This window comes from Drosophila guanche, unplaced genomic scaffold, assembly GCF_900245975.1.
Source record: "Drosophila guanche unplaced genomic scaffold, DGUA_6, whole genome shotgun sequence".
Taxonomy (NCBI): domain Eukaryota; kingdom Metazoa; phylum Arthropoda; class Insecta; order Diptera; family Drosophilidae; genus Drosophila; species Drosophila guanche.
The window spans coordinates 2725448-2752699 of NW_022995752.1; the positions used below are offsets into that span (position 1 = coordinate 2725448).

At 41.9% G+C, this 27252-nt stretch overlaps 1 protein-coding gene across 7 annotated transcripts in view; it reads left to right on the forward strand.

Annotated features, from left to right (window-relative positions):
• LOC117587942 (tyrosine-protein phosphatase Lar) overlaps window positions 1-27252 on the forward strand; it is a 141534-nt gene that overhangs the window by 84190 nt on the left and 30092 nt on the right. For all 7 annotated transcript variants that reach the window (XM_034278937.1, XM_034278941.1, XM_034278936.1 and 4 more), the window contains one exon: window positions 20952-21131. In XM_034278937.1, coding sequence (XP_034134828.1) covers window positions 20952-21131 — 180 coding nt within the window. The remainder of the gene's footprint in view (window positions 1-20951; window positions 21132-27252) is intronic.

Sequence of the window (27252 nt, forward strand, 5' to 3'; positions counted from 1 at the left end):
TTCTTCTGTGGGGAGGGGGGGAGGGGAAGGAAAAAAAGAGAAAAAAAAAAAGGCAAACAAGGGCGGAACAAAAAAAAAGAAGAAAAAAAAGAGAGGGGGGGGGGGGGGGGGGGGGGGGGGGGACGTTTGGCAAAGGGCAAGACCTATCCAAATGTCAGTCTACTCTGCTCTTATCACATGTGAAATATCACATAAACTAAATGTCAAAGCCAACAGAAGGGTTGCGCCATGCTTTCGATGCCCCAACGAGACTTTCCCTCGCATGATTTACGATGCTGTGCGTGTATTTCTGTTTGCTTTTTGTTAATGCACAAAAAAAATTGGTAAAAAGTTAATCATTTACTGCTGCTGCTGTTTTTGTTGTTTTGTTTTTCTGTCTACTTTTTCTGCTATGAAAAATGGTCTAAACAAGTGACTGACATTTCATTAAAAAGCCCCAGCGAAAGGGAATCCCGAGAATGCTCAACACTTACACAGTCAATTGCACAAATCCTGGCCAAGGATTCTAGGGACACTCTCTGCTTCGCTCTGTTTCGATTATAATTTAATCTACTGTGGTATGTGTGACAAAAACGCGTCGCTCGTAGAGTGAGAGTCTGAGACTATGCGACGTGACGCACAAAACATTGCCATTTTTCACATGATGCCTCCGCAGCTGAGGCACTCGGTGCTACTCGGTAGCAGCTGCCATTCAACAGTAACAGGGGAAAAAAGTGACAAATGTAGAGGGTCTCGAATAATGGTTACCTGGGAACACATTAGCTTCCGTTTTTTCATTGATATAAAAGGAAGTTTAGCTATTATTTGCAAAATTAGGAGCAACATTGAACAACGTTGAACAAGGCATAGTCAATTGTACCTATATTTTGAGCATACTTTTATACAGTATAGACTCCCTTAAGCTCTTATTGTGCACCCCTTGTTGCAGACACAATACACCCTTTATGGCCCTTGAAGTACCCTATGCAAAAATACTCGCATAAGGGACTAGAACGAAATAGAAGTGTCTGTCATTTTTATAAATAACATTTCTACTCTCGCTCTATCTCTCTGCGCCGAGTACGAGTGTATGCAGAACAGTGTGTGTGTGGGGGTATATAGCATCTGTGTCATTGTCACAGCAGATCTTAAAATAAATGTCGAAAATTCTCTAGTATTCTCATAACCACGGGCTGTGATGTGCTGTGCCGCATATTTGCAGGCGCCCAAGCTAAAATATTTCGTTGTGTGCCAATAAATCCTGCTGCCTGGCTGTAATTAAAGTAATTGCAAATGGAATTTTTGCCTCCTTGAAGGTGGCGATTAAGCCATTTATGCCAACGGCAGCGGAGAAATGTTAAGCACTTATTTTACTGGTGGGCATGAACTTGAACAGGGTCCTTCCTTTTGGCTCTGACTTTGCTCTGACTCTGACTCCAGCTAATTAAAGCATTTTGGTTAAGGGTAAACATCAGCAAACGGAAATTCGTAGTGGAATGTGCCCAAATGATGATGTTTGTGGGGGCTGTGGGGATATTTTCAGGTCAGCAAAATGTCTGCCAGAAGCATGTGAATTGTGGAGCCTAAAGAGGCTTTTCCTTGTAGCTTTTCTTGATGCAGGTTTATTGTGGTGTCTAATGAAGCTAAAACATGAAAATGCAATCAACAAAAATATGCAAAGTGTGCAGATTTCTGTGCCATTTTCTAATGCTCAACTTCGATGGTCCTAATAGTGTCTTTAATGGCAACCCAAAAGTGCTGGAAAATTACAGATTTCTGTTTTGATTTCCTTTGTGGGTTGAAGTTCGCGCACTTTTTCGCTCATTTTGCTCTACCATCAGCTAAGCGACAAACATATTTTTCTGGGACAGGTTCACTGCTTAATTGCTGTAACAACAAGCCATGAAAATGGCTTACTGAAAAGTTTTAGGCGACTATGAGATGTCCTAGGTGCAAAATAGTTTCTTGTAAGCATGGAAAGAATTGTTTCAATTTCAGTTTTGCAGCTCACACAGCTACTTTAATTTTGGTTAAATATTTTCTGCATAAGTTATTTAATTTTTAGTCTCAAATTCCACACATACCTTGCTCCCTGCCTGGCAAACCTAAGCACATCTAAATATTTGCAGGGTATTGTCTATGAGGAACGTCGGAACTGGCGTTTAAAATCCTTCCGCTCATTATAAAATGCAGTGCAGAACATTAACCACATCTGCTGGCGGTGGTCGGCAGTCGCTCGGTCGGTCGGGGTGGGGTTGTGTCCCCTTCTTTCAGCTCACATGGCGGCAGTACTCTGCCACACACACACACACTGTGCTTTTCATAATTTTGCCCGCACACAATGCAACATGCAACGTTACTAGCCTTGAGCTCTTGCTGCTGCTCCTCCACGTCCCTTCCTCTGAATGTGTATGTGTGTGTTCCTTTTGTTGGGGAATCTCTTGCTCCTGCTGGAAGTGTTCCACCTTCTGCTAGGGTTCCTCCTTCTACCATTGCTCCTCACGCCCCCCACTGCTGCTCCTCCCACTTCTCCTTCGCTGCCCCTGCCACACATGTGCTGCCGCCACTTTTCCATCGCCATCTTTTGCTTACAATTAACCTCAAAAATGAGTTTCCATTAAAAATGCCCCACAGTCATCGATGTCTGTGTGTGCGTCTGTGTATATGTGTGTGTGTTGCATTGTTGTACCCTGTAGCTTGTAGTTGTAGCTGTCTGTGCCGTGCCCCATTCCAATTCCCTTTTTGCAACTTGCCACAGCAACGGCGCGACAGCAACTTTACGACAACGCCACGTGACGTATGTTGAGCTGTCAGTTGTGTTTAATGTTCTGCATAGTTATTTCTTCCTTTTCGTCCTTTCTCTGATGCCATTCCCTATGCTGCCCGCTTGTGCCCCACTATTTTTGCAAACTTTTACCTTCCTACATCGCTGGATATTATGTGTTTAGCAGGGGGGATGGAGAGCACAGTCCTTGTGCTCTTAATTGGTAACTAAAATAGTTGCCGAATGCTTTGGGAAATATTCCCTTCTTCGTGGGAATAAATATTGGAGATACATTTTTGTTATTTTTCCACCACAACGCTTATTCCTTGGATTGCCTTTTTCTCTGTTTGTTTTTGCTATAAAAAATGAAATGAAAACCATAGGAAAACCTTTATCATTTCCACTGCAGCTCTCACTTTGCCACACAATCTGTCTGCATTCATCTCTCTGTGTCTCTCTGTTAGTTGATTTGTGCAGCTTTTATCCATTATCTATTGGAATTTCTGCAATTCCCTTGCACAAATGTTCATCGCATTAATAATTTCAACGCCATTCGTCTCGAGGAATGGTCATTTGGGGTCATAGGTCATGGCACAGAAAAAACAATTAGACACTTGATCGCACTAATTGCATGGACATTAATACTATTGATTCCAGCCCCTGCAGAACCAACCACTGACCATCTCGAGTGGACATCCAATCCTGGGGGAGAGTCGAAGAAGGATGTGTGTGTTCTGTGCTGTGTGCCACGTTTTGTGGCAAAGGCAAAGTCCTGACCACTTTGAAATTGAATTTTAAATTAATAAACGTTGCGGTTGCATCAAGAATTACAAATTTATATGCATCGTCGTCGTTCTTCCTTCGTACCTTCTCATTCGTTTTGTTTCGCTCTGGAGAGCGGTTCCTGCCGCCACGTTTCCAGGTTTCCATTGTGGCGCCCAAATCTATGCACATTTTTTTGTGTTAGCTAGACCAGACCGCGCTCCTGCCTGTTGTTGTTGGTCTTCTTCTACTTCTTCATTCTTTTCCATCTTGATTTTGTTGCCTTTTGTGCGCACACCCTGTAACCACAGGTATTTATATATGTAAATTAGGTAGTGATAGAATGTTTAGGCAAAAGGTTGTAGAAATGGAAAAGAATTAGAGGGAATTTCTATGCAACTACTGGGTCTACAGTCAGACACTAAACGCCATTGAAAACTAGTTAGAGTGTACGAAAATTGCTTAAGTCAAAGAAAATATAATCTAAGGCTTGGCAGAAAAAAAAATTTCCTTTTCTGACCAAAAAAAAAAACGTTACAGAAATGGACTAAACTATAAATAAATATTTATAAATAACAAAAGATACCCATTAAGTGCAAAAAAGTCTAATTTTATCTTTCTACACACCAGAAAAACTCAATTTTCAAACACAAAATTGTATAAAATCTCCAGTTGGAATAGGGATACCTTTCTAGGATACCCTTTGACTCCATTTAAAAATTTGAAACTTTTTTTTGTTCTGGCCTGCATATAAATCTTGGTTTTTGTCCGACTGCTCTTTCTTGGCACCCCAAACCCCCACAAAACCCCTGCTATGCATATTGGTGCTGCCTTTTGGCCAGCGGCTTCTTGAATTTTGTTTCTATCGTTCACTGCTCTTTTTCGCTCTCTCTCTCTCTGTCTCTCTTTTATTCTATTCTTTTTCAAACATTTCCCATTTTTTTTGTGTTGCCATGTTTTGCTTTTGTGGTTTTAATTCTATTTTCGCTATAAATTGTTTCGGTACGCTAACATTTTACAAGGCGTCCAGAGGGTGCTTCACAGTTCCGTGGTTGTTGCTGGCTGCTGCACAGGCAGTCCTGCATCCTGTACGGTTCGTGGCTGCATCCGTGTCCGTGTCCTGACGTCTCTGGCATGCAACTAATTACATTTGCATATCTATGGCAAAAGTGGGCAAATGCGGCTTACCAATATTTTTTCCTGGCCTAAAAGAAAGATCTTTATATTACAAGAACTTTATGCACGCCCGGCTGCTAACGCAAACCAAACCAAATCTCAAGCAAAACGTCAGAGACTGAGACTCGACTGTCACCGCAATCAGCATAATTATAAACTTATTTTGCATAGTTCTACGCACTTGCTTTATGGGTAAACAATAAGAAAATAAAAAGACAAAAAAAAGAGCAAGAAAGAGATGTTATATTTGAGAAAAGAAGCGCTAAGTACCCTGGAAAAATGATAAATCTCTGCTTAGTTTTCTTCATCGCATTTTCCCACCATAAACTATATGATTGTACCCATCAGTTATCGCGAAACTTGAGCTACAGCAAAAGCTAATGGTTGCCTTGATTTTCATTCAAATTAAAAGAGCTTTTCCCAGTGCAACTGAAGGAAATAATCGTGTATTGTTAGTGGTTAAACAGTCTTAGAAGAGTTTCAGCCACTTTTTAGTCGCGAATTCCTTCCTTTGCTCTGCCTTTTCAAGGGTATACAAAAAACTTTGTCCATTGCCCAGCAAGCCAGCGAGCAAGCAAAGCAATTAGTAATGCACTTGTCCAACCGAACTCTGGGATAATGATTGCCAGATAATGATGATGATGATGGAAACTCTGCTCCTCCAAGGAACTCCCCAGCTCGGCTCATCTTAAACTGGTTTCTGCTTCTGACTCTGTCATTCGGACACGTCTCCCCCCATGCTTCTGTCGCTGCTTTTTCTGTGTTAATTAGTTCATAATTAATAAAAGAACTCGACTTTCTTTCTGTCTCTTTGATTGCCTCCAAGCTTTCTTTTGTGTGAGTGAGTGTGTGTGTGTGTGTGTGGATGTTTGTGCACTTTTTTAATTAAATGTTTGCCATTTGCCAGGCTCCAGCTCTTACGCAGCCTCCCACTGGCCTGTCCCTCTGGCAATCATTCAATAAATCGAAAGCAAATCTAAAGTGCTGGCTGACTGATTTGTAGCTGAAAATGGGTTGCGTGACTGTGCAACGTAATTTCGTAATTAATAAAATATTAATAAATGAATGGTTAATTATAGGGGTAATTTTTTAGGGTTTCGTGTTGCAACTTTTTACCCTCTCTTTTTATCGTATGAATTTTCATAAACTAAAGATCTATTAGTAAATCAACGCATTTTATCTCGATCTATTACGTGTATTTGTTATTAATTTTGCTTCCAAATTGATTAAATGAGCTTACATACCCACACAAACAAACAGACTGGCAGGAATGTATAATTAACAAACACAGAACCAATGACACATGTGCGCCACAGGAAGCACCCCCGTAACGCATTTCGAGGTCCGAGGAGTCGTCTCCGTCTCCTCGTGTCTGTTTCCCCTGACACCAACCACATATGTGCTGCCCAAAATTAATAAAGCTAAAAGCATGCTACCCAATAATGTTTATAAATTTAATTATGTAAATGTCTGGAGTCATAAAAAATACAAGAATCAGGCAACAACAAAAAAAATGTTAATAGATGTCAAACACAAATTGAAATGCAAACGTAACGTAAAAACCTACCAGAGTAAATGGTGGAAAAAATACAAAATATATTTATTAAATGAAGAGTTGGAGATACAACCTCTAGAGAAGATATAGAGGTACGGTCAGGGATATGCTGAAAAACCCCCAACCATCGATAAGCACTGAAGAGATAGAGAGAAGGGCGAGAGGGAGGAGACACTGAAGGCCTCGTCTCGACAGTCTGTCTGACTGCCTGGCAGCATAGCATGAAAATATTTGACTCGCATATGAAATTAATTAAATTTCCCATTTTGCACATTTTTTTTATGTTGCCACGGCTCTGTCAGTTGAACATTTAATGTCCTTTGCTTTATGGTCGTTACGTTACCTTTGCACTATAGTGGCGGGATGTAGCCTTTCGCTGTGGTTCTTTTTTATGTTGCTGTATTTATGTACATACATATATATTTTTCCTTGCTTTGTTTTATATTTTTTAATATGAATTTTTGTTGCATTTTTGTATTTCCGTTTGGTTATTAGTTTTTTGTACAACATTTCCGGCTCTTTTTTATGTGTGCCATATGGAAAGAGTTTCACTTTTCTTTCTCGCCCACTCTCTTTTTAAATGGAAATCAACTCCTGATGTTCGGTTGTTTACCAGCATGTAGTTGCTATTTTTCATTTGTTACTGTCTTTATTTAAGTGTTAATTAAAGCACACAAATTATGGTTGAAACTTAAGTGAATGACGGGTTTTAATTTGTGGGTGAATAATGATTGGAAAAAAGTAAACCTTGTGGAATTAATTGATGGGACTGAGTATAATTGCTTTGTGGATATCATTTTGTAAGAAAAGAGTGTTAAAAATGTAGAAAATGTAATGTGTTAATGTTCTCTTTCTACAACCTTCTTTTGTGCATAACTGATTTTTGAGTTTTGGATATTCCCATGCTTATCAGATATAGAGAGTTATAAAAAGTGCAACAATTCTGTGGCATACTCGTACTTTTGTTGCGTTGCAATAATGTTTTATGCAGACAGACAGAGACAGAGAGAGAGAGAGAGGCAGAGGCAGAGCGAGTGGAGCTGCCGTAACTGTTGTCATATGTCAAAGTGTAAAAGGTAGTAGCCATTATTTTTACCCCCATCCCCTACCCACAGCCATTCCCATCATTCCCGACTACATTGTGTGTGCTTTTTATGAGCATATTTGCAATAAATAATATATATAGTATGTACTATACCGCCGGATGGAGAGTGGCAGAAGCCCGCAGGCCAGTGAGCGAATGGGAATGAGAGAGAGAGAGAGATGGGGCATGGTGCATGGTTGAGTGAGGGAGGTGGCATCGAAATACAGCCACTCAATTATATGGCGATGCTGGCGGTGTTCTGTCCAACGTTTATTACGAAATGTAATTATGCAACTTAATGCAAGTTCATTTCAATGTTTAACATTCCATTTACATATGAAAGATTTAATGCTGCCTGTCCCCTGTCCTGCCTGTTCCTTCCCGTGCGAATGGGTACGAAAAATGCCAATGAATTGAAAATTACATTGCAAACACACAATTTTCCCCCAGCAGAGCGGAAGAGCAGCTGAGGGAGAGAAACGAGGAGGAGCGAAGCGCAGGACAACAACTGTAACAAAGGGCCAATTAAAGGGCTAACAATGTGCGTACCGGCACACACACACACAGACACAGACAGAGGAAGGAAAGTTTTTTAATTATAAGTTTAAATTCAAAAACATTTAAGCTTTTTCCCCCACCAAAAGTAATGTCCGTGTGTCCGTGCGTCGGCGACCGGCGAATAAAAGTCTGTTTGTTTGCCCATAAAAGTATGCTATAAAGTATATGCACACACACATACCATATGTATGCATGAGTCCTGCGAATATGCAATTGTAGTGGTAGTGGTAGAGGTTATAGCTCTGTAACTGTAGTTGTAGTTGCGCTTAATGGCCGGCATTGTTAATTGCGTAGTATAAATCTGTGCAGCAGCAGTCGTCGTTGTGGCACATCTTGTTTGTGTGTGCGGCATCGCCGCTCTATACACTTTATATATGTTTTATAACTCTCGCTGCTGCCTCGCTCGTGCCGCTGTCTCTGCCTCATATACCCTCCTGCCAATTGACCGATCCGTTCACGACCACCTTTGACATGAGGCATACAAAAAGGCCTATCTCTTTTGTTGGATGTATAGCTGGATAGCAAGGGGTATAATGGTTGAGAGTAGGTGTTTGCAATGCTACAAAAAATATAGAAATATAAACAGCACTATTTCAATTTTCTTTCATAGAAAACTGTCCAAAAATAATTAATTTATTCCTTCAGAATGTTTCCTCAAACGACACCAACTATAGTCAAAAATCAATCAAATATACTACAGAAATCACCCACCAGCAAGGGTATCTTTTATCCTCTGCAGTATTATTTTTATTTGTATACCCGGTACTCGAAGAGTAAATAGGGTATATCGTATTTGTGCACACAGTGAATGTATGTAACACACAAAAGGAAACGTCTCCGACCCCATAAAGTATATATATTCTTGATCAGCATCAATAGACGAGTCGATTGTGCCATGTCCGCTGTCCGGCAGTCTGTCCGTCCGTCTTGTTGAGCGGCTGGATCTCAGAGACCATAGAAGCTAGAGCCACCAAATTTTGCATCCAGACTTCTGTATGCTCACACTGTTACAAGTGTATTTAAAGAATGAGCCACGCCCCCTTCCGCCCCCGGAAAAGGGCGAAAACCCTCCAAATCTACAATTTTGAAGATAAAAGAAAACTAAAAACGCCAGGGAATGGCCATATCTATCAGATCACCAAATTGGGATCCGACTGGATCATTATTATAGCCAGAATGAAGAAATTAATTTGAAGTGGCTAAACCCACCCTGTCCCGCAGCTTTTGTTATTCTTTTTACATTCTCTCGTTCACACTCTGCTTCTGCTTCACTCGGCCTCTGCCTCTGCCGTCCCTCTGTCTCTGCCTCTGCCGACTTTTAACCCACCCCGTCCCGCAGCTTATATTTGCTTTTTTTTGTGTGCGAGCTAACGGAGCGTGTTGGTGTGAGAAGTGTTGTAGATGTAGATGCCAGATGACAGATGAAGAAAATATTTAAAATTTGACAAACACAGCTAAGGTGCAGATGTAGTACTGAGTGCCGGGTATAAAAGTTGTGACGCGTAAGAAGCGCCTCACACGTCCCTTCTCGTTTTGTTCGTATTCTCTTCACCTATTTTTTTGTTGTTGTCTCTTATTTTCTTTAACAACAAACACAAATATATGTACTATAAAGCAGACAAATGTATGAGGAAACCCAGTAGCATGTTACATGTAATTAATTTCAAATTATTTATACATGAACGCCCAGAACAAGGATGCTCCAGAGCGTCCAGAAGCTAACAAAAGCAATAAAAAAAGAGGCAGGAAAAGAAAACAAATTTTTGCGTGTGTATGTGTGGTGTGGTGTGGCACAGCCTGCGGTGTTTATGCCACATATCCCGTGTCGTGCCACTCAATGTTTGTGTGTGTGTTTGGCTCAATTAAATAGCCCGCTTGTCCAAAGGAAAAATCAGCAAAACAGTTAATAAAACAAGTACAATTGCGTACCAGGAAAAAACTATCTACTTTTTTTTAGTGGTCATATTAGCCGTGTAAAAGGAGCACATACATTTAAGCTCTCTCTAATTAAATGCTGTAAATGAAAAAAGTAGGCAGCTATTAATTATTGGGAAAGCGAAAGCTAAGGGAGAGGCATTAAACATTGTATCTTTAGATTCCGTGTCGATATGGAGAATGTATGATGGTTTTGGCAATCTAAAAAGTCAATAAGGAACTGGAAAAAAAATTCAACATATTTGCTTTATGTCACTCTGTTTACTAGAAATTAAAATGTTCCTAGATTACTTGACCTTCTTGTTAGTAAAGTAATCATCTTTCGAATCCGTAAAGGAATACAATTCTTTACGTCAGACTTTCACATCAAAGCAAACCTTTGCCTGACTTTCGTTTTTGTCAACGTTAAAGAAAATTCAACAGAAATTTAATGCGTCTCCAAAAGTCTGCTGTGAAAATAATTGCTTAGAGAACATTAAATTTAATTATTCTACAATTAAATAGTCTTAAAATAATTGATTTCTGAATGCAATTATCTGCTGAAATCATGTAATAGAAAATTAATATTTAATTTTTGGAATTTGGAAAGACCTTTTAAATTATTTAGGAAACTTTAAAAGCAACTATAAAATGAAAAATATGTGAATGTAAGCAACTTAAAAATTAAAATGTATACAAATATTGATTTTTGTATGACTAAATGCTATAAATAATATGAAAAGCAACAAAATCCGAGTTATTTCAAACACATAAACACCCTAGGCACACGCACATTCTTACCACCTTCCATTTCCCTTTAGGCCTAATTTGAAGTCAATGCTGCCAGTTCGGCTAATATTCTCTCCTCCTTCTTCGACTCTTCAGAACCAGAACCTCGGCAGAGGTCTGTGGACATTAGATGGTACCACAATATGGCTTGGTCAATAAACTGGTAGCCACAAATTTTTTGTTTTTTTTTGGTGGGGAGGTGGAGTGGGCCGCAAAGTATTTATTTGCTAACTGGTTTAATGACGCCTCTGTGCACACAACAGAGCGCAGCGGATGGCCATTGCTCATAAAGTGACTGCCACGCACTTTAAGCCTCAATTGTAATGCTATGTCTGTATGGGTGTGTGTCCGTTATGTTCGTGTCCGTTATGTGTGTGTGTGTGGGTAAATCATGGCCTTTTGGCTTTAACCGTTAAACTGGGCAGCATTAACTGCTGGCCGGATGCGTGAATGGCGAGTCGCCCAGCGTTGGCCCATCCCTTTCCCCAAACCATTACTCGTACTCCCTTCAGGTATATCCCTCCCTCAGGTATCGGCCATGGGCCAGCAGAGTGGCAGCAGCAGACCCAACTGTATTTTGGCAGCAGCTGCGTTTCAATAAGCACATAATTGAATTCTGATCATAAATTTGCATTATGGCCAGAGCTTCTCTGGGTTTTCTGCCAGCTTTTGGCTTTGGTTTTGGGGTTTTCCGCTTGATTTTTATGTGGCCAAAGCCACGCCAGCAGCAGGCAGTAGCTGGCAGGCAGCTGCAGAAAGTGAAGGAGCATGTGGCTTATGTTATAATTTTACCCAAAACGCACATTTGGCAATCGGCTCAGGGAGGGCTTCCGGCTCCAGCTCCAGCTGTAGGAGATAGTCGTAAAAACGTGTGCCGTATGTAAATATTTGAGGAATGGCAACTAAATGAGATGAAAATGCAAAAAAACTGAAATGAAAGAGGGGCAATGAGGTGTGTCTCCGGGGTAGGGATGTGCTATGTATTAATGAAACAGATGGATAAAGCTCACGACAAGGAGATGTGTTTCAAGAAATATATCAGGGAAATATATCAGCAGCGATTTAGAAATGTTTGCTAAGGGAACTGGGCTGGCTCCCTTTTATCGTTTCTCACACAGAATTGAATGTTTGCATAAATTTCAATTAGTTGAAAAATATCGTTAATATTTGTTATCGTTTCCCATAATTGTGTCAATATTTAAGTGCTCGAAAACAAATGACCAGAATTTAGTAATAATTTTAAGCCCCACTCGAATATGTATTTACATACATACATACAGTGGGTAAATACCTGTAAGAGAGGAAACGTTCATCTGACCTCGATATGCAGTCGATTACCAATTGATATGCAAAATATATTTATTTATTTGCCTTGAGCCCAATACACTTGAGATTTCTGCGGGCTATTTTTGCTCTGAGAATGTGTCTGAGAGTCCCTCTCTAATTGCTGTATTTGGAGTATTCCCTCCATGGGGGGGCGGCGGCGTGTCTGTAGATTGAAGCATTGATTGTTTTCAAATACCGCACAACAAATGCGCCCTGTCAAAAATTAATCACTTACACTCACACAGACACACTCTCTAATGGTTGGATTACATATAGTCATATATAATACATATGTATGTATGTATTTATGTGTATTTATTTATGCTCGTATATGAAATTATAGACAATGGCCCCTGTGTGCTACACGCATTTATAATTGAATTTGGCTTTTGTTATACTCTTTCTAGATGAGGGGTACACTTGGGGTTTGGAGTAGGCTGATGTTGGCAATGGATAGGGAATATATAAAGTATTAATTTATAAGCAAAGAAATGGCAAAAGAGATGTAGAGAAGGAGAGTAGAAAGACAGAAATTGAAGCAGGTAGAGTGCACCATATAACCAATATTGTAAGATCCTAATCCCTAACAGAGTATCATAACTTCGGTTAACCAAAAGGCACAACTGCGTTCTTGTTATTGCTGTTGATTCCATGGTGTCTGTGTCTGTCTCTGGCTCTGTGTATGGGCCTTTCTCTGTGCTCCTGTCCTAGTTGGCATGTTGGCAATCGATGGCCGCCGCCTGGCAACTGGCAGGCGACTGAAAGCACGCAATTTATTTTCATTTCTCTAATAGACTTATTTAGACAGTGCCGCCGCTGCCGCCGACGCCACATGGCTTCGGGTGGAAGAGAACAGTAAATGGAGAACCAACAGCCAATACATCTCCTGCTTCCCCATTCCTTCACTCCTCCGCTGTGTGTGTGTGTGTATCGTGATAAATTATTTGTAATTTATTAATTTATTTATTAATTTCGTCGTCTGTTTTATGTGTATTTGTTTGTTTGTCTCACTCTCCCGCTCTATTTCACTTTGTTTTGATGTTTAGACAGCAAGTGAGAGAAATAGCGATCTATGATCTATGTGGGTAAAAAGTGAGTCAAAAGGTAAATAGGTGTCTCGGTATTGATTAGATGTGAATGCAGGCCGATATTGTTGAATTTTTAGATTTATTTTTATTTAAATTGAGCCCTGAATCTTTATTTTTGCATTTGTTTTCTATAGTTTTAAGTGTCATGCAGCAGTGCCTTTCGGTATGCCTGATTTTCTGTATTTACCCTTTAAGATATTAAAAAAAACATACCTTTAGGGGCTTGGCTACTCATCATTTTATTGCCCCACCCATAATATATCACCGACTTGAGCTGGCGGAATCATTAATAAGACTGTCTGAGAATGTGTTTGGCAGGCCGTGGGGTTGGGTGTACTCTGGGAGGTGTTTATGTGTCTAAATATAACGACTTTAGCTCTCTATTTTTTATTGCATACCAGTTGGCGTTTAATGGTCAACACGCATGCAGGGTCAAAATCGTTTCGCATTCGTATGCGGATTGTCGAATTCGTATTTCGTTTTGGTTGTCAACTTGTGTGTTGACAATACAAATGGATTTTCCAATGATTTATTATCGTATTAAAACGCATTAGAATCGCACATAGATCTAGCGATGGTGCGATAGACAAATGCAGCAAAGGAATAAAGAGGAGCGAGACTTGCGGCCCGCTGGCATACCTTCCAGGCATTTTCCGCCCTATCCTCCTCATCTCGCTGGCATTTTCCGCTCTATCAGGGGTATTCTCTATCTCTATCTATTTCGCTGACGTTTTTCCCATCAGCCTCTCTCTGCATCTCTGGCATTTGGCTTTCGCAGTTGCATGGCAGGCAGGCAGACAGACAAGTCAGTCCACTGCGCATTCTGTGGAAATACATAAAAATGAGCCATAAGTTTAAAAATTTATAAAATGCGCCAGCCCATAACTGACGGCACAGAGAGAGAAGAACAGAACAGGAACAGCAGTCATCGTCCTCATTTCTCGTAGTAGTAATAGTAACTTTTTCTATGCGCTATTTCGTTGAGCCGGAATGGAGTGGATGGGAGTGACGGGGAGAATGGTCAGGGGAACGGCAGGCAGTATTATCAAATGTCTATGACAGGAAAAATTAAATTAAATTGTAGAGAAAAGGAGAGAAAGAAAAAAAGAGAGAGTTCTTCGTTCTCGTCCCTGTCCTCGTCCTTGTCCTGCTTCCATTCCAAAATGTACGTATGTTAAAATAGACTTCGACAGTGGACAGAGAAATTGGAGCTCTGTCTCCACCTCTCCATCGCCTAGCAATCCACTCTCCACCGCCGTTTCGCAATCCACTCTCCACACAACCATCATCTTGGGGCATCTTGGTCGCAGAGTCCACCATCTGCAAGGAAGGACCAGGGCCAAGCGAATCGACTACGAGAAGGACTACGAGGACGACTCCGACTACGACTACGAGTAATGCAAACTTAATAAGATGTACGCTGTGCATGTCGTCTGTCAGTGGATACACATGCAACTATCAGAGACATCAGACGGCTGCTGCTGCTGCCTCTGCTGCACCACTGACAGTTAGACAAACAGACAAGCCATCCAAGTCCGTCAGTCAGGACATCCTTTCTCCCTTACACATCACCGAAGGGCCAGGACATGGCAAACAGCAAATGGTTTGTGCATCATGGGTGTATTTTTTCCCTGTGCCCTTCTTTCCTTATTTGTCGTAATATATTTTGTGTGCCCCGCCATATGCGAGTGTCCTTTAAGCCGGAGGGCTTATCCTTATCCCGTAATAACTAAACATTTGATGCTTGAAACTAAAGTGAGTTTTATATACAAGTTCTCAAACTTCATGCAGCAGCGCCACACGGTCGATCAGCGGTGATGTCTGGGAGCTGTCAGAGTCCCTTGGAGCCTCCCCACGTTTCCAAAGTGGAAACCTCTGGCTAGGCTTTTATTTCCATCTAACCCCCAACCCGAGGTGCGCTGCTGCATGACACTTGATTTCCTTGAATTATCACAAGTATAATGCCACCTACCTTACATTTCCGCTATGGCATTCATTGCTCTGTGTATCCGAGTATCACTTCCACTCAAATGAAGTCCTTATCTAACTGAAACTCATATTTGTATTGTTGTCTGTCTGTCTGTCTGTCTGTCTGTCAGGCATCTGCTCTCAGCGTCAACTCTCTTGAAGAGTCCTTCAACCTATGCTATTATCTATTAACTGCTATCATTGCTGATGTCCCACCAAGGGTACTCCAAGTCATGCCCCATCCTCATCATCATCATCAGAGGAAGTGGATGTGGAAGTGGTTGAGAGACATTTCTTGTGGTCGATGCTCCATGTCTGAGATGGAGACGACACCCTTTATGAGTTGGAGGAGCGACAGCAATTAGGAAAACGTTGGCCCTTCATTACACTGATCAATGGGGCTGCTTGAATGTCACTTATAGATGTGGCGTCCACTCCTCTACGTAATCCACAAACACACACGAGAAAGAATGGGGAAGAGAAGGGGAAGAAGCGGAGCAGATCCTGGTACCAGGAAGTGTTGACTGGCCACAAATTTGCCGACATCTTGCGGGTTGGAAACTTTGTTATATCTTTATTCCACTCACTCTCTCTCTGTGGATGTTCTGGTGGCTTTTTTTTTTTTGCCGCCAGCACTTGCGGCTTTATTGTTAGCATTGTCTAACATCTTCAGCCGAGTTGGTTGTCTTTTTTTCCGGCCTGCCACTAAAAAACGGTTATTTACTCGGCCAGGGGCGGCATTGTGGATGAAGCAGGCATTAAGGCTGTGACTGGTTCAGGCTCTGAGATGTGCCTTCTGGCTGGCTCTATCCCCCGTCTTTTCACTTCCATTCTCTCCTTGGGGCTTGACTGAATTTCAGAGTCTACTCCTCAGCCATGTCCTCACTGCCCTCTCTGTGCTGCGCTCTACTCTGCTGTGTGTGTGGATGTCTACTTAACACAATAAACACTCAATTTTCGAGCATGTTTTGTTTGGGATTTTCTAGGGGGTTTTTCGAAACTTTACCAAGGAGCAGCAGCAGCAGCAGCCAGCCGTCGGACGCCACTGTTTGTTTAGGCCATGGAACCTTCTACCGTTCTGAGACCGATGCGGAGGCCTATAAATATATTTGAAGATTGTCAATTGTTGACTGTGACTCTGCCCGGATGCTACTTCATGTATTTTGATTTGTTTTCAATTGCTTCTTGGCTACTCAAAAACAAAGCAGCAGCACAGGAAAAATGTGTGGGGAAAACTTTTCTTTCCTGCAACATAATCCACAGTAGGAACTTGACACCAAAGTTTGATTTGTTCCAAATTGCTTGGCACGAGACTTGGGTTCGTCGCTTTTTTCTTTGCAGTTGAAATGATTGCAAAAACTAAAAATAAAGTTTTTTGAGTGTCACATTGAAGGAAAAACAGCGGGAATTAAAAAAAAAGGCTTTTGTGGGAAGTATCCGCTTGATTTGATGATATTTTAAGCTTTTTTCTGAAAGAAATGTAAAAGAAAATTTCAATTCTCTCCGCTTTAAGCTCACAAATTTCGCACCATAACTAAACCAAAACTAAAACCAAACTTTAAACCTATACAATTAAATCATATTCAACTCTTTAGTTAGCCACTTTCGTCCTTTGCCAGTTGCGGTCGAAATTTGAAGAGATTTTCCTCCACTGCCACTGGAAGAACGTTCGTTTCGTTTCGGTCTTTGGACTTGCCTCAGGGGGCACCCTCTGTGCTGTGTCTTGCCCCTGCCTGGTGGCCACAACATTTCTTATCAATCTTAAAAATGCATGAATAATTAAAATATGTAAATTTATGTTTTCTGTGAAGGCAGGAAGGGACGGGACGGGACACACGACTGCTCTCTGACGTCTCTCTTCTTTAAAGTCAGACAGTTGTGAGACTTTTGCTTTAAGCATTTTGGGTTGTGTTTTTTTTCTGGTTGGTTTGGGGGCCGAAGGGAAATGTTTGCCATGCCAACACCTTCGCTGAATGACATTCATCCCGACAGCTTCCAAGCAGGCGGCCCGGACCTATCCACAAAGCAAACAACATATTTCCATCTCTTTGACTGGCGATTTTCCAAAGTGTATAAACCCCGTGCACCCCGTGAATGTGTGTGTAGGGGGGGCGTGAAAATGCGTCTTTTCAAAAGGTAAAACAGCACCCACTCGATAAGGCAGCACACACCTGAGAGATGTCTTCCTCCATTCAGGGCGGTCGTGTGGGGGATAGGGAGAGGGGAGGGGTCAGTGGCACCATACAAAAAAGCAGACAGACAACATGCAAATAATGTCCTTTTGTGCCGATCCCTTTGTACCATCTAATGATGTTTATCGTTCCAAGACATACCACACTCTCTGCTCTCTCGCTTTCTGCGCTCTTAATGTGAAAGGCACTTTTTCAGTAGTCCTTTGAGGTGTGTATGTGTGTGGGGGGTCTCTTTTTATTAGCTAATTCATTAAGAGCTGTCAGAGAACTCAACAACAAGGTTGTGAATCGTAGAATGAGTGGGTGTGCCGTCTGGATATCCTGGGTGTCCGTCTCCTACCGACTGCGTTCTCTGCATTGTTCACACATTTCGCACCCAGACGGCAGCTTAATTGAAATGCATGAAATTGTCACATGAAATCGACAGTCAACGACAGACCGGCCAGGACTCCTGCCGCTTTTGGCTTTATAATAAACGCACTCTACCCCCAGACACTCTACACTCCACCCCACATTCCTCCTGTACCGTGTCCAGGATACGCACTGTCGCCTCTCTACACATATTGGTCGCCATCCATGCGCTGCATTTTTTGGGTCCAACATCCCCACTCTTCGTCCTCCTCGCTCTCGTCTCTCTAATGCTGTAAATGAAGTGTTGGCTGTTGGCTGTTGGCCCCCAACCCAACCCTTTTTTCATTGCATTTTCCGAACAACACTTTGGTGTTTAGTGTGAAATGTTGCCGGGCGTACCAGGGAATACATAGTACATAGTCGGCCCTGGGAGGCCGGGGGCCTATGAAATTTTTGGACACATAACGAAGGGCTTTCAAAGTGTTTTTGCTGAGGCCTGCAACTGCCATGCATCCAGGGCAACCAAGCCTATTAACCTATGAAATGCATTATCGCCTGTCATAAAGTGTGGCTCTATGTGGCTTTTGTTTGTATCTATTGAGTGTGCGTGTTATTGGGTGATGGAAAGTACAGAATTAGGGAACGATTTAAGCATGCAGCGCAACCCAAAAAAGGGATTTTTAAATAACTCAAACATTAGCCCCAGCAATTCCATTTATCTGACTCTGATGTGTATTTGTCGATGCTCACGTTTTGTACATAATTCTCTCTCTCTCTCTCTTTGTTTGGAGTAGTGTGTAACTTCTTACACACAAAAAAGTGCCAACAACTCGTTTTATCCTTGTGGGTAAATCCTACGCTCAGTCATGCCTCGCTGACTCTTTTTGTCATGTGTGTACTGTGCTGCACATTTGTTAGCCAAATAGAATGCACTTTTGTACATTGTTTAATACAAATGTAGTACCGTTTTATTATTTTTTGTGTTAATTTTGGCACAGTTTTTAATTTTTTTCCCTTTGCTTGTTTTACTCGCTGGTCTGTGTGTATTTTTTTTCTGCTCGAAATCCCTTGGTTTCGTTATGCATTTTGTGTGGAGATGAGGGAATGATGGAAGGAAGGGAAGGACGGGCTGATGTGACACTGCAATAATAAATAAAGCAGCGAAACAACGAAAAGGAGTGGCATTTGCAAAAGGGCTGGCTCTGAGTATGGTGGAGTAAAAATGACTGAAAAGAGCAACAGACAATACGTTGCACAGAGAGCCAGGCCAAATAAATGCTGCTGCTGCTGCCGGAAAGCGGGCCTCGACGTGTGGATGAAGATGATGATGATTTCAACGTCAAATGTCAACATCAATGGTGTTGCTGTTGATTCTCTGAGGTATACTCTTTGAGAGAGAGTATTGCAACTGCACAAAAAAATGTAGAAAACTAAGAGAGATACAGAAAGCAACAAGAAAAAATGGATTTTAAGATTATAAGCATTATTAAGGAAAAAAAAAACAGCGTATCAAGTATCATAAGCTCAATGGAAAAGTACGTTTTTGTAGGAGAAAACTAGCTAGAAACTACAAATTAAATGTTAAACATTCAAGATTATAATATTATCCTTTCTTTTCACACAATTCCTGAAATTATACACCCAAAAAAGCTCTAACATTAATTAAAAATCACCAACCCAGGTGTTCAAACAGCCAAACTACAGTTGTTCTGGCTTAAAAAATGTCACCAAAAGCCAACATAGTTATTTCTACAACAAAAACCTTCAAGAGCATCTAAAACTTCGGTCTCCAAAATCGTGGCCCTTGCTTCTCCGCTTCTCCGCTTCTTTCTTTTTGTTTTTATAGTTTTGCATTTTATGCATATGTATGTATATGTAATGCACACAAACGCAGATACACTCATATATGTATAGGAAAGCCACCGCATTTTTTGTCTCTGTGTTAAAATTTTAATTTCACGCTGAAAAACACACAAACACAGAGGCAGGAATCAGCAGCAGCACAAACAACTAAGTGAGAGAGAGAGAGAGAGAGAGAGGGAAAGGATGAGCAGGAAGAGCAGGCTATGGCCCTACAGGGTACACCGGGGGGCGTTACACACCGTGGAATAGTTAACAGAGAGCAGCGAAAGGATAAAGGGTCCCTGCAACAGCAGCTAACTTCTGCCCGTTTATTGTGGAATTTTGTTGCTGTTAAATGTTTTAGTAAATGCCAAAAAAAAAACGAAATGCATCTGGAAAACTCATAAAGGTGAGAGGAAGTTCAAATACTCTTACTTTGAAAAGATGAAAACCATATGAAGAGGAAAACGTAATCATGAAACTCGATTAGAAGATTTAGATTTAGATGAAACCCCTTAACGGATAATCTTGGTGATCGATACTCTTGTGCGATACTAGCTTCCATCGATGCTCTTCTGCGATACACTTCGCGATCTTGTGCGATACGCTCTGCTATTGATTTTCCAACACTTCGCTTTGCCAAAACCTTTCAAAATACGCATAGCACCCACGCTGGAAAAAAAGAGTGGCACCACATAACCGGCAAGGCAACAACAGCTGGGCAGATGGTTTTTGCAATGGCAGCTGCTGCCTGCTGCTGCTGCCGGAGACACTTGCAGTTTAACAGGAGAACCCATTCGCATCCGCCAGAGCTTCTCATCCGCATCCCAGATCCACATTCGCATCCACATTGTCCCCTTGGGGGTGCTGGTGGGTTGGATGCTCTGCCTTTTTCGCCAATTGCCATGGCCGCTGCTCCGCCGGATTTAATTGGAAAATGTAAATGAGCTTTGTTCATTTGAAAGATGCAGTTGAGAGCGAGTGAGCGGCAGGAGTTCGTAGTCGCAGCCGGGATCCGAAGCCACTTTTGGCAGTCCACCGCGAGAATTTTCTTTAAGCTTTTCGCAAACAAAAAAAAAAAACAGAAAAAAAAGGAGAGGACAGAATGAGAGACCCAACAAAAATGAAATTCCTTTTAAGCTGCAACAAAAGAAAATGTCACAGAGAAGGACTAGCGGCGGGAGTAAACGCTGACCTCACACACATGGATATGCATTCATAAGTATGTGTGTGGAGTGTGTGTGTGTGTGTGTGTGTGTGTGGAAGCCATTGTTTGACTTACAAAATGGCGTAGAAAGCGCCAACAAAGGGAACGACGCAACCAAAGCTCTTCCACACACAAACACACGCACACACGAAAACGGCAACTTCCGTATATAAAAGAGTCATGTAAAACAATACTTTGCGTGGCACAAACAGTGTGAGAGACGGAGAGGGGCACCATTTTGTTTGTCCAAAAACTCCTAGATCCCAGGCACCACCCCCAGCCGACATTTTACTATCCTTAACGTTAGACCACTTGTATGCATATTTTATTCCTTTTTTTTGTTTGGCAACTTAATCATTTTTAACCTCTTCTGTGACTGTTTTTTTTCTTTTGCAGGCGATAAAACACCCGCAGGCTTTCCGGTTATAACCCAAGGACCGGGCACACGCGTCATTGAAGTGGGTCACACGGTGCTCATGACATGCAAAGCCATCGGCAATCCAACGCCAAACATTTACTGGATTAAGAATCAGACAAAAGTTGATATGAGCAATCCACGGTATTCCATTAAAGATGGTAAGTACCCTTACCCTTACTCTCTTACTCTTCTTTTTTTTTTGTTCTCCCCCGCATGAAGAGGGAGTTTTACTATATATTTTATAGAGTTACGTGGCAAACAATGGAAACAATTGAAACCATTGTTGTTCTGTTTGTGCGCGTATAAAAGGGATATATTGAATCAAATTAAGCCACAGCTTCAGCTAAAGCTGTGACTACATGTAGCTGCAGAAAGAGCTGCTCTTTAGGGAATAAAAAACCTAGAAATGTTATGTCTTTAAGACCTCAAGAACCTCTCTCTCTTCCTGCTCACAATTACCTCTCTCTAAGCCCAATCGAGGTACAGGTTTCAAAATACCAACGCCCTTAGGGGATTATCTTCCGGCTTTTGTCACCTCGGCTCTTAAGGAACCACTTAACCTTTCGTTGCCTTTAATTTAAGGTACAGTACTGCACAGTAATGTTGGCAGGGATATTTTTCCTACCCGAGAACTCTTTGCTTCTATCTTTCATCTATTGTGCCTGCGCCCCTCTGTCCAGTCAGCCGGGCAGGCAGGCAGTCAGGCCCCAGCCAGCCATCCATCCATTTGACTGGTACCTTGTGCTAACCGGAGAAGTTCTTGAAAGGTGAAGCGACTTCATTTATTAAAATTCTAGTCTACCTTTTTGGAGCGGCTTCCTCCATCTGCTTTTCTTTCTTTTCCTGCTGCTGCTGCTCCTCCTCCTCCTGCTGCTGCTGCTGGTGTTTTCCCTCTGCTTGCTGCTTACGCTCATTTGAATTTCTTAGGAGTTTACTTACGCTTCGACGCATTTTGTGTCACAAGTTTTTTGGGCGCTTAGTTAACGTTTGACTTTTGAGTAGAGTAGAGTAGAGTAGAGTAGAGGGAGGGAGTCCAGCCTTGGGTCCACCTTCCACGAAAGTTTCTAGCGGAGGAGCTAACAACTTTCCAAATGTCAACAAAATGTCCTACGACTGTCCTTTAATCAAGCATCTCAGCAATATTATAATTATATGCTCAATGTCAGGTCACAGGTCGTGGCAGCATCGTTAGAGCACCTCTGATCTCTCTTTCGCTCTATCTCTCTCTCTCTCTCTTTCTGACACATCAAACAAAATAACAAACAAAAAAGCTGCCAAAAGCAGGAGCCGCACCAGGGCTGCTTTCTGGTCATTAGAAGCTCAAATATTGACATTAATATTGACATTAATATGCATTAAAGTGTTCCTTTTAAAACTACATCAATAATGGTGGCCATGCTGACAACCCCAAAAGAGGGGTAAGGTTGCCGCTGACAGATGGCGGGCAGAGCGCTCTCCCATGGGGCGGGCAGAGATACAAAAGGTATTCCACCCGGTTGCAGAGAGATAGTACAAAAGGTGTACAGTGTGCCCCATTGGGGGTGTGCGAGAGGACATCATTTCAATTGCCAGGACGCGCCATCCATTGATGGGACGCGATGATCGGACAAATGTTTTGACGGCATGACCACCAGAGCTGTCATAGCAAGGGCACAAGGCCCTGTCCCCACCTAGTGGCGGAGGAGGGCTTTAACAATTGGAACGTGTTGAGCATGACAAGAAAACACAAACCAACAACAACAACAGCAGGAACAGGGGCAGGAGCAGCATCATAGCTCTTATACTCTCGCTTTACACAAAAAAAAAACAACATTGGATGCTGGATTTTGTATGTTGTATGGGTGGGGGAGACCTGGATCTCTCGCTCTCTCTCTTTATTTCTCTGTGCGCTGTGGAGCCACAATGCTAATGAAATGGTCGCTTACGCTTAATGACAGGACGCCCGCCAAACAATTGACTACTGAAGCTGCCAGCCTACATGCCCCATGAAGCACTCGACTGACTTTCAAATGCCCTAAGATTAGCGGGATAAAGTCATTTTTTATGGCAGATGTTTAACTTGAGCGGCAGCTTAGGCCTCAACACAAAAAAAGGTTGGATTTGAGTTAAGAGATAAGAGCAAAGGTCAAGCTAGTGAGAGCTTATGGAAACTGGGGTTGGGGCTCTTTAAAGTTGAAGGGAAATCTTTAAAAAGTTTCTAGGCACATAGAAAACTATGTTTAAGAAACAATTGTACGATTTATGGGTCAGTTTATACAATACAAACACAAATTTCATACGATTTCTTGAACTCTGCCCTTCTACAACTCCTCTATTAAACTCCTTTTCCCCTCTATTAAATTGCTAATTTCATTAGAATTTCCACATCATATCACTTATATAAAAAGAAAACCCCCCACATAATATCCTGTCTGCACAACTAACTCTTTCCACCACCGAGTATTTCTCCATTTCCCTCACTGAACAAATTCAACAAAAGACAAACGCCTGAAACTGCTTAAAACCGAGTCCAAAAAGCCTGAAGTCAAAGCCAAACCGAAAGCCAACTATCCATCGCCTTTTGTGAATGGCCTCAGGCAATGCAAATTAAAAACTGTAACATGCATTTCCCCAAGGTAAAATCATTTGTACTATTGTTCGTATATACATATATATGTATATAGCTAACTCCCTGCATATTTGTTGGATTCTTTCTCCTTTTCTATGTTCTCTCTCCTTCTCGGATGTGGAGGTAGACTAATTTGGCGCAACACGAACCAAAGTGGCCAAAAAAGTGAGCGGGGGAGACGGAGAAATTGCGGGCTAAATTAGTTTTACGTGGGCCGGTTGGTAACTTTTGTCCGTGGCCCCACACCCTCTGCCAAAAAAAAGAAAGAGAAAGGACATAGCCCTCTGCAGAGTGGCGCCATCTTTGGCGCGTTAAACGAAACGTAAAATATATTTCCGCCAGCGAAATATCCTTTTTAGGTGCCTCCTGTCTCTAAACGTCTTTTCCTTTTTTTTTTTCTTTCTTTGCGAAGGAACATTCTGCGCTATGCTTTAAATTTATGAAAATAAATATTATGCCCAAGGCGAGGATGGTTTTTGGGTCTTGGGTTTTGGGTGAATCCTGCTCTATTCCTAGAGATCCTTTTGGTGCCGGGGCCCTTCTTCCTGCATTAACGAGTGGCGAGAATAAATATTTCTCTCTTCTCTCCCATAATAAGTTATGCAAGTCATGTGCCGTTTTATTCAATTAGCACTTTATGGTCCTTTATTGTACCCCCTGCCCTGAGGAACAGGTCCCGCACCAGTCCCCTCCATCGCTCCTCCTGGCCTTTTTCGCGTTGATTTTTCGGTTATACGGCCGCCGCTTGCTAATTAGAGCCTGCAGGGATATTTGCGAGGTGGTAGTCCACACAAGAACAGGACCAAGGACCAATGCCAGAAATGGGACGGGTACGGTTTGGACGGGGTACGTGAGTTATCAAATGAAAAGTAACTCTCTCCAGGAGGACTCGTACTTCATTTTGTTCGCGTCATAATTAAATTAGAACTTTATTATTTTAATAAAAACCGTCTCCAGAGCATCAGGCCTGGAGCACTAATTCTTATGCTTCTTTCTTCCCCCTGTCCCTATTTTGTGTAGATAAGGGTGCGGGTGTGTTCTTTGTCGTAGTTCCAATCGCAGGATATAAAATAATGTGATTATTATACACTCGTCTTTTGTAGGAGGGGGTACACGGAATAAGGACTTGAAATATTTAAGGAACATTTTAGGAAAGACTTTCTTGAATGGAAAAATGTTATTCGAATAGGGGAAGGGGCTGCGGGATGTACGTTTGTTGGTAATTAAAACTGTTGCATTTGGAAGCTGTTTTTAAGGTGGAAGGTGTCTGACTGAGTTTTGATTGGTGTAAAGGTTCTAAAACTGATACTAATTCATCATCTGATTTAAAACTGCCCATTTTTTAAGTATTAAAGGAATTTCTTTTTACATTTTTGTAACCCAAGAAATTTCCATCATCTGAAAGAAAAATAGCTTGAATGATTTTCTGTCATTCTTTGAAGAAATTTCTTAGCCTTTCCTTCGTTAAAATACAAATTTCCACTCGCAAGTCTTGCCATTCCTTGTAGCTCCCACATGGCAGTGAATTTTGTCATATTTCCCATTAATTTTTTCCCTGCTTAGTGCTTCCAATTTTCCGCCACTCTGCCGTGTCTTTACACAGATACTTCCGCAGAAGGCAAATGACAACGGTCGCACTTGAATGCACAAATACACATCTAAATAATTTATTTAAAATTACTTGGTGGGTGGGCATTGCCATTGCCAATGCCATTTTCCGCTTGCGGCATGCCCCATGCCGCATGGCACTTGGTAGTTAATTTAGTCTCAAAGTCAAAGGGTAGGCTTTGGACCTTGGACCCGCAGCGACAATAATATTGAGTATATTATACCTTTATTTTTATTTCGCCAAATAGTCCCTCAGGGGCTTTGTTCGATAAAAAGCCATAAAGGAGCGAATAAAAAGAAAAAACCTTTGCCGGTTTTACTTTTTTTTCTTACTTTTTGGTCTGCAGAAAGGTTTTGCGTCTGGGGAAATTACATTCTCGGGGGTTGGGTCGCCTTATTGGCAAAAAGCAAAGAAGCAAAAAAAAAGGAGTAGAAAATATCATAATTTGGCTTTTAAGCAAAAGAGGCTTATCAGAAATTGGTTTCGCCAGAGCCAATTGTCTTAATGGGCCAAAGAAAATTGTATTCAGGCGAAAGAGAAGTGTCAGCCTGTAGGTCCTGTGCGCTGTCGTTGGGGACAGGACAGCAATTGAAGGCATTAATGCGGTGTGTTAGGCTCAAGTGGAACCATGTTGCATGAGTACTTTCTGAGAGAATCGTATGGGTAGTTTGGTTTTCAATTTGTATTAATAATTGGAAAAGAATCAAGAAAAAGTACCTCTCAAATACCTTTAATACCTTAATACCTTAAAGGTTGTACCTTTGCAGTCTTTTATTCTTTGGCACTTTGTACACTATCTCCCCACTAATTGTTGTCTAAAATCTCTGTACAATTAATGTGTCCTTAAACGCTCTCCCAACACAATCCATTAAGTGAGCCTCAACTCCCAAAAGCCAACAGCCAAGTGCCCCGCGTGCCACAATAAAATGGCAAGCCAGTCCAGGCCATTCCAGGAGTCCAGGCCACTCTTTAAATTAAACACAACTTTCCTCAAGTGGATAATAAAGTCTTAACTAGCTGAATATTGAGTTGGATTGGCTCATAGGACATAAACCTGTCAAGAAATAGAGGCCATATAACTCAGCGGGTTAACGCACAGCCCCGATGAAGACCAGCTTTAAAGCAGGATGAAGCGCGGAGGGGCATGCAGAGCTGCAAAGCTGCAAAAGACGCTGAGCTTGCAACATGGTCTTATTTCTTTTATATGACATTTTTATGCCTTCTTTTGTTCGAAAACTTACACGTGGCAACACTTTTCTCTTAGCCGTCTCTCGGTTCTCGAGGCACACTCTATAACCTCCTCCTGGACTCCTGCCACTGGCTCAAAAAGGGCAGCAGCTGTGACGACCTGCGCGCGCTCTGGCTCCAACTCTTTAATTGCTGGGACTCCATCATTACAATCGCCGCCTTGCCACTTGACGTGACCAAGCAGGCGGCAGGGCCCCCAAACGAAAACCCGAAGAATGAGTGGAGGGTCTGTGAGAAGGAAGGGTCTAGGGGGGTTGCCCTGCACGCAATTATTTACTTGAGCCGTAAAACAGTAGTTAAGGCACACGGTCTCAACTTGAAAGCATTTTACTGAGCAAAAGTTTAATACTTAAATTATGAGCTCCTCCACTCCGTCTCACTCCATTCCTTCGTCGTCTGAACTGCTGTCCGGGTGTCCTCTTGTCCTTCTGTAGCCCCGAAAGAGTTGACAGTCACTTTTGTTGAAAATGAGACAGTAATTGCCAAAATGTGCATGACTAGAACGAGAATTTTACCCAATTGGGAAAAAAGGGTAATGGAAAGGATGGAGTAGGAGCAAGAGCGGTAGCGGTAGCAGCGGCACGCCTCATTTTGGGGGTCAGTTGAAGTTTCTTTTTGGTTGACGATAAGTCGTCGTCACTTGCATTACCAAAATTGAAACTTTGCCCAGTTGTATGTGGCACGGAAGGGGCTGCGCTGGCAGAGGCGATGCGAATCGCCCCATAAATGTCACTTTGTAACAACGACAACGACGACGACTACTTAAATTAAAGCATAATTAAATTAATAATCCCATTTGGGCGTGCAGCCAAGC